Raw genomic sequence first — 16168 nt, 5'->3', positions numbered from 1 at the left:
GTGGCTTTAACTCCACTTTCCTGCTGTCCCCTCATAACGCATGATTCACATCTACACCAAAAGTCTAACTCAGATTTCAAAATATTTAATGATCCACCTTTCACTGCTGTCTGGGAAAGAGAATTCCAAAATTTATCAACTTTCTAGGAGAAAAATATTGTCATTGCCTTAAATGGGAAACTTTTATTTTTTAAACAATGTGTAATAGTTCTAGTCTCTCCTCTCCAAGGAAAGATCCCTCTCACTAACCATCCTGTCAAGTTCCTTAGATACTTACGTCATTTTTAAAGATCAATTTTTATTCTTCTAAACCTGCTCAACTTTACCTCAAGTCAATCTTTTCATCCTAAGTTTGTTGAGTGAAATGTCTCTGAATTTCATTTAATGTAATTACATTCTTCCTTAAATAAGGAGAACTAACTGGGCACAGTACTTCAGGTATGGACTCATAAGGGCTTATGACTGAAACATTGATTCTCCTGCTCCTTGGATGCTGCCTGACCTGATGTGTCTTTCCAGCACCATACTCTCTACCCTGATCTCCAGCATCTGCAGTCCTCACTTTCTCCTAATGGAGTCACTAAGGTCCAATTCTACAGTAGCAAAACTTTCGTATAGTTATACATCATTCATCATGCAATAATACAATTATCCATTTGACCTCCCAACTACTTGCTATACTTTCATGTTAACTTGTTATGATTGATGCACCAGACACATATACCCCTCTAGTACCATAGATTTCTACAGGCTCTCTTCATTTAAATAATCTGTTTCTTGTATTATTCCTGAGAAAGTAAATGAGTTTACATTTTCCACATTATATTCTGTGTGCCAAATTCCAATACTTAACCTATCTATATCCTTCTGCAGATTCTTTATGTTCCTTTCATAACTTACCTTCCTACCTATCTTTGTGACATTAGAAAGCCTCGCTACCATAGACTTGACCCTTTCATCTAAATCATTAATAGATTGCAAATAGTTGGATCCTGAGCACTGATCTCTATGGCACCATGCTAGTTACATTTTGTCAATTTAAGAATGACCCATTTATTCCAATACTCAGTTTACTGTTAGCTGATCAATCCCAATATTCATGCTAATACATTTTTACCAACACTATGAGCTCTCATTCTCTGTAGTACCGTGTTACATGTAACTCGGTATCGAATGTCTTTTGAAAATCCAAATGCATCATACCTACTGCTTCACATGATCCGCCCTGCTTGTTTCTTCCTCGAATAAATTAGTCAAATATTATCTTCTTTTCATAATGCCTGATTATATTGTGATTTTCTAAATGTCCTGCCAATATGTCCTTAATAATGAATTCCCTTTGACAAATGTAAGGCTAACTAATATATATTTTCTTGCTCTCTGTCTCTATCTTCTTTTAAATAGTGGTGTTACATTTGAGGTTTTCCAATCACTGGGACTTTTCCAGAATCCAGGAAATGTTGGAAGATTGCAACCAATATCTCTGAAGCCACTTCTTTTTAGAGCTTATAGTGCAGGCCATTGAATCAGCATTTAGTCCTTATACCTTTTCCTGCACCTTTCTCTTCAAATACTGATTGTTTTAAATCTTTTGCTCCCTTGTTCCTCTTGATTCTCAACTATTCTTTACAAATTGTAGTGTTTTTTATAATGACGACTGAGACTTATTTCCTTTTGTCTCATTAATTCACTAGCCTCACCTCTAATGGACCAATTTCTACTTTAGCTATTCTTTTTCTTTTCATCTAAATGTGGAAACTTTTATTTTCTGCTTTTCATAGCAACATAATAACAGGAGAAGGCCATTCAACCTGCCCTGCCATTCAATACAATCATATCTGATTACACACTTCAGTGCCTTTCATCCATCCCATTCCCATAATCTTGTAAGCTAATGGTTATCAGAAATCTATCAAAGATTGAACTTCCACAAAACTCTGGTGGAAAATATCAAAGGCCCACAACTGTCTGAGTAAAAAAATAATAACTTAATCTCTGTCCTAATTGACATTTTTTATTTTTAAATTGTGCTGCTGATACTCAACCAAGGGAAACATCTTAACTGCCTTCACCCTGTCTATCCCTTAAAGAATTTTGTAAGTTTCACTAAGATCACCTCTCGAGCTTAATTCCACTCACTTTCCATTTCTCCTGGCTAATTATAATTTTGGCCATCCTTTGGTGATTGGGAGCAGATGTTCGCAGGTAAAAGGATGGCTGGAAAATAGGAATCCTTCAGAAATGAGATAACGAGAATCCAGAGAAAGTACATTCCTGTTAGGGTGGAAGGAAAGGCTGGTAGGCATACGGAATGCTGGATGACTCAAGAAATTGAGGGTTTGGTTAAGAAAAAAAAGGAAGCATGTGTAAGGTATAGACAGGATAGATCGAGTGAATCATTGGAAGAGTGTAAAGGCAGGAGGAGTATACTTAAGCAGGAAATCAGGAGGGCAAAAAGGGGACATGAAATAGCTTTGGCAAATAGAGTTAAGGAGAATCCAAAGGGTTTTTACAAATACATTAAGGACAAAAGGGTAAGTAGGGAGAGAATAGGGCCCCTCAACGATCAGCAAGGTGGCCTTTGTGTGCAGCTGCAGAAAATGGGGGAGATACTAAATGAATATTTTGCATCAGTATTTACTGTGGAAAAGGATATGGAAGATATAGAAAGTAGCGAAACTGCTGGCGATACCTTGCAAAATGTCCATATTACAGAGGAGGAAGTGCTGGATGTCTTGAAATGCATAAAGGTGGTTAAATCCCCAGGACCTGATCAGGTATACCCTAGAACTCTGTGGGAAGCTAGAGAAGTGATTGCTGGGCCTCTTGCTGAGATATTTGTATCATCGATAGTCACAGGTGAGGTGCCAGAAGACTGGAGGTTGGCTAATATGGTGCCACTCTTTAAGAAGGGTAGTAAGGACAAGCCAGGGAACTATGGATCAGTGAGCCTGATGTCGGTGGTGGGCAAGTTGTTGGAGGGATTCCTGAGGAACAGGATGTACGTGTATTTGGAAAGGCAAGGACTGATTAGGGATAGTCAACATGGCTTTGTGTGTGGGAAATCATGTCTCACAAACTTGATTGAGTTTTTTGAAGAAGTAACAAAGAGGATTGATTAGGGCAGAGCAGTAGATATGATCTATATGGACTTCAGTAAGGCGTTCAACAAGGTTCCCCATGGGAGACTGGTTAGGAAGGTTAGGTCTCACGGAATACAGGGAGAACTAGCCATTTGGATACAGAACTGGCTCAAAGGTAGAAGACAGAGAGTGGTGGTGGAGGGTTGTTTTTCAGACTGGAGGCCTGTGACCAGTGGAGTGCCACAAGCATCGGTGCTGGGTCCTCTACTTTTTGCCATTTACATAAATGATTTGGATGTGAACATAAGAGGTACAGTTAGTAAGTTTGCAGATGACACCAAAATTGGAGGTGTAGTGAACAGCGAAGAAGGATACCTCAGATTACAACAGGATCTTGATCAAATGGGCCAATGGGCCGAGAAGTTGCAGATGGAGTTTATTTTAGATAAATGCAAGGTGCTGCATTTTGGGAAAGCAAATCTTAGCAGGACTTATACACTTAATGGTAATGTCCTAGGGAGTGTTGCTGAAGAAAGAGACCTTGGAGTGCAGGTTCATAGCTCCTTGAAAGTGGAGTCGCAGGTAGATAGGATAGTGAAGAAGGCGTTTGGTATGCTTTCCTTTATTGGTCAGAGTATTGAGTAAAGGAGTTGGGACATCATGTTGTGGCTGTACAGGACATTGGTTAGGCCACTGTTGGAATATTGCATGCAATTCTGGTCTCCTTCCTATCGGAAAGATGTTGTGAAACTTGAAAGGGTTCAGAAAAGATTTACAAGGATGTTGCCAGGATTGGAGGATTTGAGCTATAGGGAGAGGCTGAACAGGCTGGGGCTGTTTTCTCTGGAGCATCGGAGGCTGAGGGGTGACCTTAATAGAGGTTTTCAAAATTATGAGGGGCATGGATAGGATAAATAGACAAAGTCTTTTCCCTGGGGTTGTAGAGTCCAGAACTAGAGGGCATAGGTTTAGGGTGAGAGGGGAAAGATATAAGAGACCTAAGGGGCAACATTTTCACACAGAGGGTGGTATGTGTATGGAATGAGCTGCCAGAGGAAGTGGTGGAGACTGGTACATTTAAGAGGCATTTGGATGGGTATACGAATAGGAAGGGTTTGGAGGGATATGGGCCAGGTGTTAGATTTGGTTGGAATGTCTGGTTGGCATGGACAGGTTGGACCGAAGTGTCTGTTTTCATGCTGTTTATCTCTATGAGTCTATGCTGCTTTCTGAAACTTGTTCATTCTTAGAATAGAATAGAATCCCTACACTGTTGAAACAAGCCATTGGGCCCATCAAGTCCACACCAACCCTCCCAGACCCTATTATTCTACATTTCCCCTGACTAATGCCCTTAACCTACACATCCCTGAACACTATGGACAATTTTAGTATGACCAATTCACCCAACCCTCGTATCTTTGTTCTGTGGGAGGAAACAGGAAACTGCCTGAGGCTGGAATCAAACCCAGGTCCCTGGTGCTGTGAGGCAGCAGTGCTAACCACTGAGCCACCAAGCTGCTTCTGACCAGTCTCTAACTTGCTCAGAATTGCTTACATATTTTTTTCAATTTGATTCAGTCCTTTGCTTCCTTAGTTAGTCATGGATGCTGCATCTTTCTTATGAAGTCTTTTTTTCCCATTGGAATATATTTTCACACAAACCTCATAGAGTTGTCAATTAGTTGAACACAAATATAAACGCAAAAGAAAAACTGAACATTCTAAATCTCACTATATTTAATTTGAAAACATGTATCGAGGTATTTGCTAACCAGCCTGTTCAGAGACATAGCAGAGAAACCTAATTTAGTGGATCTGCATGTTTACAGGAAAAAAATAGCTCCAAATGAATGACAGATTCCTGATCATTAAGTGCTGTCATTATTAATATTTCTTACATATTCTGCATAAATTCATTTCTTAAAGTATAAATTACAAATATGACTAAATTATTTGGTTAGCAAGTAAAAGACAAGTCAGTTTGAAAGGCCATGCATATGCAACTTGCTGACCTGTCTAGATATCTCCCAAGGTTTAGTCACAGCCCCCAGGTCACAGGCAGTCATCAGCATTGACCTACAATGACAATAGGCATTTACATCAGTAGGCATCTATTTCCTTACACATCTGTAGAACTTTATCCAGAAGCCAAATACATTGTGCTGTATTTTTTTTTTAAATGATCTACATGTTTCCTATGCTCTAAAAACATGTAATTTGAATATGTTTTTAATTTGCTTTTATAATAAGCCAAATGTGGAGAGATTGACTAACTGCAGAGAGCAGATTTGTCACTTAGGGTGTGCTTTAACCAGTGCCTGGGTGTTGTGTTTCAGGCATCATGTAAAATTGGTGTGAGCTGCATTGATAAGCAATTGTTGAGTGCAGCCAATACTCCCCACAGTTTTTCACTGGTTGCATGCATCTGCAGATGACCCACTACAGACTGGCTACTGCTACTTCAAAACAGTCTGCCCCTCGTGGAAGAGAGGTCCAATTTGGCAGCAAAATGTGATGAGTTTTTCTTCAAAAGTCAACCTGATCTGTGATGCATTGAGCAACGAATGACAGAGAGATCGGCCACCAGTGTTTTGAGGAACCATGGAACTGAAAAGAAGCAAAATCATCCTTTATCTTCAGGGCAGTGGGAGGTCTTCCAGACATATGTTCAGGGAGGAAAAGGGAACACATAGAGGCCAGGAGCATGCTGGGTAATTGCTCCAGAAACACAGATGTATAGCAGGAAGAATTTTAATGATCTGACATGAGTTGCCAATGTGGGTTCATCTTTAAATGCATAACCTGCCGCATGTAACAATCTCATTATCTACTGCTTAATTCTCTACATCCCCATCATCTATTTACCTACAATTTCTATCAATTAGCCCTTAACCGTTCAATTCATAAGGCCACCTCACTCTCACATCCTACAGCAGCTTCACACGGAAGGAACTGCTGCAATACACAGCTCAGTCCCATCTGTAGTTACTTTGTCATGACAGTCACATTGCCCAAACACATTGCAGGACACCCACTGATGCATGCTCTCCTTTTTGAATGATCAGCTGGCACAAAACAATGGGCAACAGGAAAGAAATGGATGAGGCCAAGCATTCCTGCTGGTTTTTATTTCCATGAAAGAGACAATACTGGGAGACATGGGAAATGGAATTTCAGAGACTAGAGTTAAAGGAGGGGTCGATGATCAGAGTATACTATCTCTTCATTGCTCATTCCATTTCTTCTTCAGCCCACTATTGCTTCCTGCAAATGGTTTAAACAAGCTCTTCTTAGATCCTACTCTTTCATGACCATAACTAAACACTTGTGCCTTTTATATTTCTAATACCCAAAAGCTAGAACCTTCCTAGTCAGAGAATGAAGACTAGGAAGATGAAAATGGGCCTTTACTTGATCTTTCTCTCACAGTCACCAGTTCAGGGTCGGACTGTTTATACTTTAGTGGCTTTGGTGGAGGATGAATCTGCAATGTGGAGAGACACAAGAACAAATGAATAGAAGCCAGGCCAGGGAGAGAAATGAGGATATCACAGGAGTCAATCAGTGCAGACTGAAGTCACCTCCTAGCTCTGCAGGGATTGGAATTAGGAATTCAATGGGCCAGGCTACAGAATCAAGAAGAATGACAAAATGCTTCGTAGTCTGGGAGATCTTTCAGCAAGCTTTTGTCCAATATTAGAACACACAAAGGAGTCTAGAACCAACTCATCACAGAGATTTGCAAAGAGCTTGGAGGCCATCTTGCCCAACATGGTGGTCACCTCCATCAGGACATGGCTGGACCCCAATAGGCAACAACGTCACAACTTCTACTGAGATACAAACTGCTTCCATCAAAGGCCTGAGAGCTGAAACAGATGCTCAGACAGCTGTCATCGTGGCAGGTAAGCATGGCTGCTCAGCTTTCACAACCCTCTGAGGCGTTCTCCAATATCATGAAGTGAAGGTTAGCAAGCTTCCATTCCCATGCTGCCACCTCTGAGGAAGCATCTCCAACAAGCACTAGGACAGGCAAAGGCATACACAACATCCCTATTAAAATAAAGCATAAGGGTGAATCAATTTTTAAAAATGCATTATGTCTTGATTGAATTTATAGAATTGGATGAAAGACTTTTCATGTGTTTTTATTTTTTGTGCCAGCAGAAAGACGACAATGTGATGACAGTGGAAAGGCAAGAAGTGTGGGGTTGTTGGTGAATGGGAAGTGTGCTTGAGATCACATGTATTGCTAATGCATTATTTGATTACATACAATCTGGGGATTAAACGATTGTCTATGACATAGTCTCCCTTCCACTGAGTATTCCTATACTTCCTGTGGCAGCAGGTTAGCTCAGCGGTTAGCACTGTTGCATCACAGCGCCAATAGCTGAGTTCTGACTGTGTGGAGTTTTGCATGTTCTCCCCATATCTGCATGGGTCTCCTATTTCCTCCCACAATGCAGGTTAGGTGGATTGGCCATGCTAAATTGTCCTGTAGTGTCCATGTTAGGTGGGTTAGCCATGTTAAATGTGGGTTATGGGCATCAGTTTTACAATAAAGGATCTCCCATTTAAGATATAGATGAGGGTAACTTTTCCTCTCAGAGAGTTGAGTTTGTGAAACGTGGTTTCTCAGATAGCATTGAAGGCAGTTTAATTGAATACTTTTAAGGCTGAGGTAGGTAGATAATTGACAAACAAGGGCTTCAAAGAATATCAGGAGTAGGAAGCAAAGTAGACTCAAGGCCACAATCAGATTGGCCATGAACTTATTGAATGGGAATACAGCTTGATTGCACAAATGTCAACAATTTGTAATTTCTATTTGGTGGATTTATATGTATGAAAGGATCTCCTTAGAACCTTACATTAGAGGATACTGGGAATCCCCATGGAGAATTAAAGTGAATTCCAGAGGGCTGTGGCAGAGCTTCCAGATCACTGGAACAATTAATGCAGTTTCAAGAGTGTTGTAAGAGAATTTATTGGCAGGTAGGTGGTGGGAAGTAAAATGTAGAAATATAGTGATAAATGAATACTGATTGCTTTGTTTGATTCTTACGTACAATAAAAATTGAATTCATTAAAAAACATGATATCTTGTGGCATGGTTCTATGAGTGGATTGCTGGCTATTTAGATTTCTCTTTTAAAGAGTTAATGTTCCCTGGTTGGATCATAGGCTTTGACAGTCGCAGGCCATGCTGATGCCTTATTTTATGGTTGCAGCTGAGGTGGCAGGAATTGGCAGTTCTAGTCATGAGCACTTTTGTGAAGTGGAGACAACTCAAACATTGATCCTCACTAGGGCTGAGGTAATATCAATATGTTTCTTTAAATCCTTTGTAGGAATGGCCTTCTGCTGACAGCTCTTTTCCTCCTCCTCTCCCTGCCCCTGCTTCTGGCAACCTGTCCTGCTCTGTGTGACCTCTCTTCAATATCCCAATCCTGCTCAAGCTACAGAAGAAATCCTGCCAGGCCACCTAAGTCTGAAAATAACTTTGTTTATTTAAGGGCATGTACTAAAACAAGAAAGGACCTTGACACCAGCCAGGCAGAAACAATAATTTAAAAGGTAATGAAAAAACAGAAGTTAAATCCCCAAATATTTAAATCTCACATTCATCCTTCTTTGCTTTCATGATGTGATCAAAAATGGTTATCCTAACTACATTTTATCCTCCCTAACTTTGAGACATTCTAATTATTTTAATTCAGTAAAATCATTACGGAAACTTGATAGAGCAGGAGAACAGAACGAATTGGATTGTTTTCAGATAGCTAGCATGGATTCAATAACCTACTAGCTCTCTATGTTGCTGCTAGCCTTTAGGTGCATATGTGCAAATCCCCTTACCATGATGGCATTTGATGCACTTCTTGGAAGTGTTCATGCACATCTTAGACCCCATTGAGTGTTCAGAAACCATGTAGCACCTAAAGAACAGGCACGTCATGGCCTAATCTCTCCCCATATAGTCCCTTTGCTTCATGACTATTTCAGTATTTTTTTGACACATATTACCAGGCAATTAATATAGATCTCTTGACCTGAGCATTTCTCGTTGATCCTTTACATTCCAGTTGTACTCTCCTGTATTAACAAGTTCAAAAAACTTCATTCTTCGCCTAGAAAAGAAATGTCACTGTAAGTTTTAGATTACTTCTAGACATTGATAATATTTGATAATTGGCGGTTTCTATTGAAATACATATAAATACAATACTATACATACAAATTGGGATATAATTATTTCATCCTCTGTTAGAAACACCAAATACAGCATTGTTAAAATGATATAAAACCAACTGTACTGATTGCTCAACTCAGAGCAATGTTCAATGTTATATAGCAGATTAAAGTTGATCTGTGTGCACAGCAAGACAGAAAAGGAGCAAATTTAGCACAGGCTAATTCAAATCCTCTTATACCAGAGCCATTTCGAACACAGTTTGGGGACGTGATTATATTCATTTCCATTTTATACTGATGGAAGTTAATTGATAGTTTTTTAACATATTTTAGAATAGAAAATACACTGAATATACAGTAAATCCAGTATAAGACGAGACTTAAACAGAGTGTTGTTTGATATGTTTTTTATCTTGATCAATCTATGGCAGAAAACACCTTAAAATCATAGATTTGTTTCTTTGGAGAGGAAGTATGTTGATTGATAGAATGTCTTTTGAGATTAATAAAGGAGATGTGGCAGTAATAGGGCAGGTTGAAGCTTCATGGAGAGATTACCATAAGTGGGGTGGATTTCTGAAGAAATCACTTTGGGAATATACTGCCAGGATTGATACTGTTTTAATTATTTCCAGTTGGAAGAACATGACCGTAGGAGAAAGCTGTGCAGGGAGCAGTTTGCAATGTTCAGCAAAGAGTGAAACTTTAATGCCAGTTTTCTTTAAAGCAGTGAACCATTACTATTATACTTGGAGTACTGGTTGCAGTATTGGTCACTGTACTTATGGAAGGATGTTAATGCATTGGAAGCAGTTCAGAGAAGGTTTACCAGACCAATACCTGGAATGAGTGGATTGTTTTATGAGGAAAGACTAGACATGGTACTCCTGTATCCTCTGGAATTTAGAAGAGTCAGAGAAGACTTAATTGAAACATGCAAAATCCCAAGAGGACATAACTGGGTGAATGTTGAAAAGACTAGTTCTGAATAAGGGCCACTAGTCTTGAAATGTTAAACTCTACTTTCTCTCCACAGATGCTGCCAGGCCTGCTGAGTTTCTCCAGCAATTCCTGGCCTTCTTTCAGATTTCCAGCATCCGCAGTTCTTTATTTTATTTTAAGATATTGAAAGCATGATACTAGAGCTATGGGAAATAGTTATAAAATAAGGGCGGGGGGGGGGGGGCAGCACGTAAAACGGTGATGAGGAAATTTCTTTTCCGTGAGTCTTTGAAACTCCCTTCCCCAAAAGGCAGTGGATGGAGAAACTTTAAATATTTTAAGGTGGAGGGAGATAGATTCTTGATTATTAAGAAGATGAAGGATTAGGGATTTGCAGGAATGTGGATTTGAGATTAAAATCAGATGAACCATGGTTTTATTGAATGGTGGAGCAGGTTTGAAGTGTCAAGAGTTCTACTCCTGTTCCTTGTCCATATGTTCAGACCTCAATACACAAACTTTAGCTTTTAGAAATAGGTTCAGTAAAATAGTCCAAAGTTTTCACTGGCAGGGTTGGATCAATAAAAAGTGAATGAGTTTGGTCATTTTGATTCTTATTTTTCATTCATTATTGGCATATGAGAGTTGCCAGAAAGGCCAGCATTTGTTGATTGTCCCTGGGTGCCCCTTGAACTGAGTGACTGTTCGATTACTTCAAAGAGCAGTTAAGGGTCAATCACATTACTGCGTTCTGGAGTCACAGGTAAGGATGGCATATTTCTTCCTGTAAAAGAGCATTAGTGAACCAGGTGGAATTTGCAATAATTGAGAACAGTTCATAGTTTCCATTACCGAGACTAGTTTTTAATTCTAGAATAAATAATCGAATATAAGTTATAGCAGCTTCCACATTGAATACATTTCCCCAGAGTGTTAGTCTGGGATGACTAGTCCATTGGCATTACCCTACATTGCCAACTCTTTCAATTGAAAGAGACCCTTCAGCCCATTTTATATTGCCTGCTATATGGTCTTTTCAGTACAACACATAGCTGTTGGCTACATGAGTTCAAATAATTACAACCATCCATATGTTAATAAGTGCTGTATAAAGAAAATATTTCAACATATACCCATATTTGCCATTTACAAGTTATAACTTATGCTATCTGGCTAATCTGAAAATACTATTTAGTATTTATCTGATTAAACATTTTATTTCTCTATAAGGGTCCAAAGAAATGTTTCTGTTCAAAGCTGAAAGGCTCTAACTTTCAAATTGTTCCTTTATAGCTCATCACTCGAACATCAGGGATCAATCATTCTGCTCTACTTTCTACAGTCTCTGGGGCTTAGATGATGTCCCTATGCAATCACTGGTGAATGTGGTGATATTAGTGTATTTTGATGAAAGTACTGTGCTGCTTTAGCATATCCTCTAAAGAATTTGATTCTATTTGTACAGTAATAAAAGTCAGCATCTTGTTGGTTTTGTGTTTTGCTGCTAGGTACTCATTAGACATGGTGAGAGATAATTTAGTTAATGCCCTTTGGTTTCTTTCAATTTCTGTCTCAACCTGGATGGAACTGGTGTAAAACATTTTGAGATTGAATTTTCTTTAACATTGACTTCTATACTATTGGAGTTAGTCAGTTTCAATACCAGCAAGTGTTACGCAACTAATGAAGGCCCCCTTTTATTTTATACTTCCAGTAGTTGCGTTTTACCTATTTTGAATGTTTGTTTGCTCCCATCAACACACTTGCAAATCCTCATGAGTTTATTTCTAGATCTAGACTGCATCCACTGAATCCAGGTCAGACAGCATCGGAGGAGCAGGAAGGTCAGGACCCTTCACTGGGACCCTACCCCTGACTTTCAGCATCTGCAGTCCTTACTGTCTCCAATTGCTTTCTTGTATTTGATTATTTTTATATGTAATTTAGGTGAACTCTTTAGAAAATGTCTATACTAACAAATAATAATAGACAACATCTGGAAAAACAATCAAAAGGTCTGAACCATTAGCTACCTGTGGAATCATTCAGTGAGAATCCCCATTGCTACAATCTTGGCCCTTCTTTATCAGCACGTCCACTGCTGAGTTAATACTTGGAATATTAACTCCAAGGGTTGAACTAAATATAAGATTTAAGCTCCAATCTTCAAAATCTTTTCAAAGATCTAATTTGTTTCTCTTTTGGGAGTTCATTGGATCATTCAATACTTTTAGAATAAATGTCAGTATTGAGTATGTTATAAATCCTGAATTTTACATATAAAAGCATTAAACCCGATTGGAACATTTGCATTGATTATAGTAAGGATGTAAATACTGCTATGGTTCCAAAGTGAAGTTTAATGGAAGTTTGTCTTGAAACATGGATACGATTTGCCAGTTTTAATTATTCATATATTTGATATTGCGTATCCTCTAATTTGTTTTAGTTTTTTTTATACCTACACAGACCACATTCCATATTTAGTCATGACAGCAAGTAGTTATCATGTTCCCAGATGTTTACCTGTTGGTTTTGGATTGAAGTCTAATGAATAAATGAAAACGGATTGGTAACACAATAACTAAATTAGGTCAGAACACCAAAAGAAAGATTTGAGCACATCAGAAGCAAGAATAATCAGATATGTGAGATCATGAAATGGATCTATTTTAAATTTATAATTGTGTTCATTTTCGCCCATACACGGCCTTTGTTTAAAACACTTGATCATAAAATGTTGATCACCCTGATGACATTAACAGAGCTTCCATGTTTGATTTTCAAATATCAAAAATATGGACATCCATTCCTGAAACCAGATTTTCCTGTTAAGAAACACAAAGCTGTCTTTTCAGAAACTGAATCCCAGTTAAAGTACTGTACTTGGGAGGAGAAAATGGATCTTATGTGGAAAAGAGGACTTTGCAATTGGAAAACTGGAACACAAATATCCGTGACATTTCTCTGTACTCAGGTGCTGCAAAGTGTTTAAAGGAATAAGTCAAACAAACTTGATTTAGCCAGAAGGGAGGATGCCATGACATTAAGGCTATGATTGGGATGCATGCTAACTTGGGCAGGGAGCAGATTTTGATATTTGAATCTGACACGTGGAAGGCGGAGTTGACAGTGGAGTGCTGGAAAAGCACAGCAGGTCAGGCAGCATCTGAGGAGCAGGAGAGTCGATGTTTCGGGCAATAACAAGTGGTGGTGAAGGGGAGAATGCATCCATCCAAAACCCAGGTGTAATCCCGCTGCTGGATTAATTCCAGAGGCAGCAGGGTCGGGAACATGCAAAGCAGCAGCAGTGAGGCAATTAAACCTGTTTAAAAAAATCCAGATTAAAGCTATTTTGAAGATGTCCTTGAATTCTATAGGCTGGATGGGGTAACAGAGATGTGGGAAACACCAAATTGTACTAATGTCCTGCCTGTCTGGACATAGTTGTCAGGACCTAAATCATGAGGCACACTCACTGTAAGCAACCATTTTACAAGCAGTTCCAACAAAGCCAAGTTAAACATAGAACATTGAATTTGAAGAGCTATAAAGAAATATAGCTTTTAAAAAAGAAACATAGAATTGTTCAGTCTTGCTGAAAGTTGCTAAAAGCCCCTAGAAGATACTAAAAAGGAAAAAGAAGCAAAGAAGCAGGCTGCAGCTGAATTCCAGTAGCAGTTTTGTTTCTCTTGGTTACAGTCAAAATGAAAGGTGAATGAAAGAAATAACTAATGGTTTTTCACTCACAATGGCAAACCCATAAGAATGTGACAGATTTAATTCACAATCCAGAGCAGTCACAATAGCTAAACATTCATAACTGTTGGGGAGAGACTATTAAAAATTGTATTCTACCCTAAATCCCTCAGAAGAAAATAAAGTGAGCAATTTTGACAGCCTTGAGGACATGCTTTGAATTCCAAATGAATATAACTTATGAGTGGTATGTGTTGAATACTAGTACTCAAGATGGTAAAGAGCGTTTGATCAGGATGTGTCTGCCTTATCACAGCTCACAGAATCTTGTGAATTGGGCAGCTGAAAGATGAGCTCAAACACAGAATTATCTTTGTCATGGTAGGATATCTTATGATTATGTTCCTGATAAGGAGAGGGAATCGCACTCACAAAGTTATAAACAAGTGCAGAAGCTTTGAGCTTGTAAGTCAACAGCTACAATATATTCATGGGAGAATGACAAGTCTATCCACATTGTGAAGAAGGAGCCCAGGCCACTGCACAGTTTTGTTAAGCAAATCAGACCTGTCCACTATATTGAAAAACAGCCCAGATCTTTCTAGTGCAACACTTTGGAAAGAAGCAGCAAGTATCCACAGTCTGAAAAACTGAAGCCAAAGGACAATTTGCAAATAGTACAGATGCCATCACAAAGAGCTAAAGGACACATGTCCAGCATAGAGAAAACAGTATTTTAACTGCAAGAAGCTAAAACCACTTTGCACACCAGTGTTTAGCTAGGAGAAGACAAAACAAGCAAAAAACCCAATAGATATGAAATCCAAAGAGATGTCAGATGATGAGTCTAACAATTTACATGTGGGTATAAAGAGCTGTTGGACAAGATTTGGAAGATTCAGTATCCAATTTAAGCAGATTTGCAACATCAAGTCAAAAGATGAAAAATGATTCCTAACTATTGCAGTTAGAACAGCAGAAAGAGAGCATCAAATTAATAAAGGCAAAGTTGCCATAATTCCAATGAAATGCCCGATAGAGACTAGTACTTCCTGTCATACTGAGCTTCACAGAATTGTGTAAATTTACACCAGTTAACAATCTTGGAATGAAAACCTCAAAGATAAATTTGAGGTTCAGTGATGGAATGATGTTCAACCCAAGGACAAATTAGTTGAAGAGCCCAATGTAATGACAAAACTGAAGAGCTGGAACTCCTGATATTAGACATGAAGCTAAAGTCACTCATGTTAGCAGAAGCAAGTTGCAATTTCAAACTAGCAATCCTGAACATGGCAGAAGAGAAACACAGTGATACACAGACCACAAGGACTGACAAACAGGCAAACAAACAGTGTGAGATAAACCTGATCCAACTTCAGGACCACAAAGCAAACTTAATGCCTACCTCAACAAAAAAAAGCTAATCTGCTGGGCACAGTTAAAGGAAGGAGGTATCTAAGGCAACAACGTACATCAATAGAGTTACTTGAAAATAATTTGTAACAGAACCAGAGGGCACATTACTCCAACAAAAAAGTGTTGGAGCAAAATCTATACATGCGATATATAAATATACTGACAAAATAAACATTAATGAGATTAACAAATACTTCTGCTGATACATTAGAACAATTGCTTGCACAGGGGGTGACTTGAGTAATTCACTATGTAACAGTGAAAATTTCTTTTGATTTGTTTCTCTTTGCATGAAAAGGGGATATTTTGATGGAAAGTCAATTTGCATTAATATCCTTTCTGGCTTGTCATAAGCCATGTGACCTAAGCCATGATGCACACTTACTGAAAGCAATCACCTTAAAGCAGTTCAAATAAAAACAGAGTTCAGGCAATTGTGTATTCCACTGAAAATGTAACAGGGAGCACAGGATCCATGCAGCTTCAGTGGTTGCCTGTCATAAAGGAGGGTATATCTCAATGACAGATGAGTGGTGGAAACCATTGAGTGCTTCAACACAGGAAGGGTGAGAGGTAATAAAACACAGGAAAAAGACGCTGAAGGAACTGCAAAGAGAGCACACACATTGGAAGAGTCTCTACTGGGTACAATTCCTGCCTCCTGTCAGAAACCCAGAGCTTGCTTCTTTTGGAAAAAAAATTGGAAGGGTATGTGCCACTCCTTGAAAAACCTGGTCCAGGATTTCAATCTTGGCTGATCTTACTTGTCATGAAACCTCTCATCCTGTCAAGCCAGGGCAGATAAAATTCATACAAAAAATATC

General features: G+C 38.8%; 1 protein-coding gene across 1 annotated transcript in view; it reads right to left on the bottom strand.

Annotated features, from left to right (window-relative positions):
* Positions 1 to 16168, bottom strand: part of LOC122551515 (dual 3',5'-cyclic-AMP and -GMP phosphodiesterase 11A-like) — a 411702-nt gene that overhangs the window by 37470 nt on the left and 358064 nt on the right. The window contains exons 16-17 of the mRNA XM_043693531.2: positions 9143 to 9220; positions 5099 to 5162 (exon numbers count right to left, since the gene is read on the bottom strand). Of these exons, the coding sequence (XP_043549466.1) occupies positions 5099 to 5162; positions 9143 to 9220 (142 nt within the window). The remainder of the gene's footprint in view (positions 1 to 5098; positions 5163 to 9142; positions 9221 to 16168) is intronic.

The sequence above is a fragment of the Chiloscyllium plagiosum genome, unplaced genomic scaffold (assembly GCF_037043375.1).
Source record: "Chiloscyllium plagiosum isolate Xiang-an unplaced genomic scaffold, Cpla_swu_hap1 HiC_scaffold_7, whole genome shotgun sequence".
NCBI lineage: Eukaryota > Metazoa > Chordata > Chondrichthyes > Orectolobiformes > Hemiscylliidae > Chiloscyllium > Chiloscyllium plagiosum.
This window is presented reverse-complemented; position numbering and strand designations above follow the sequence as displayed.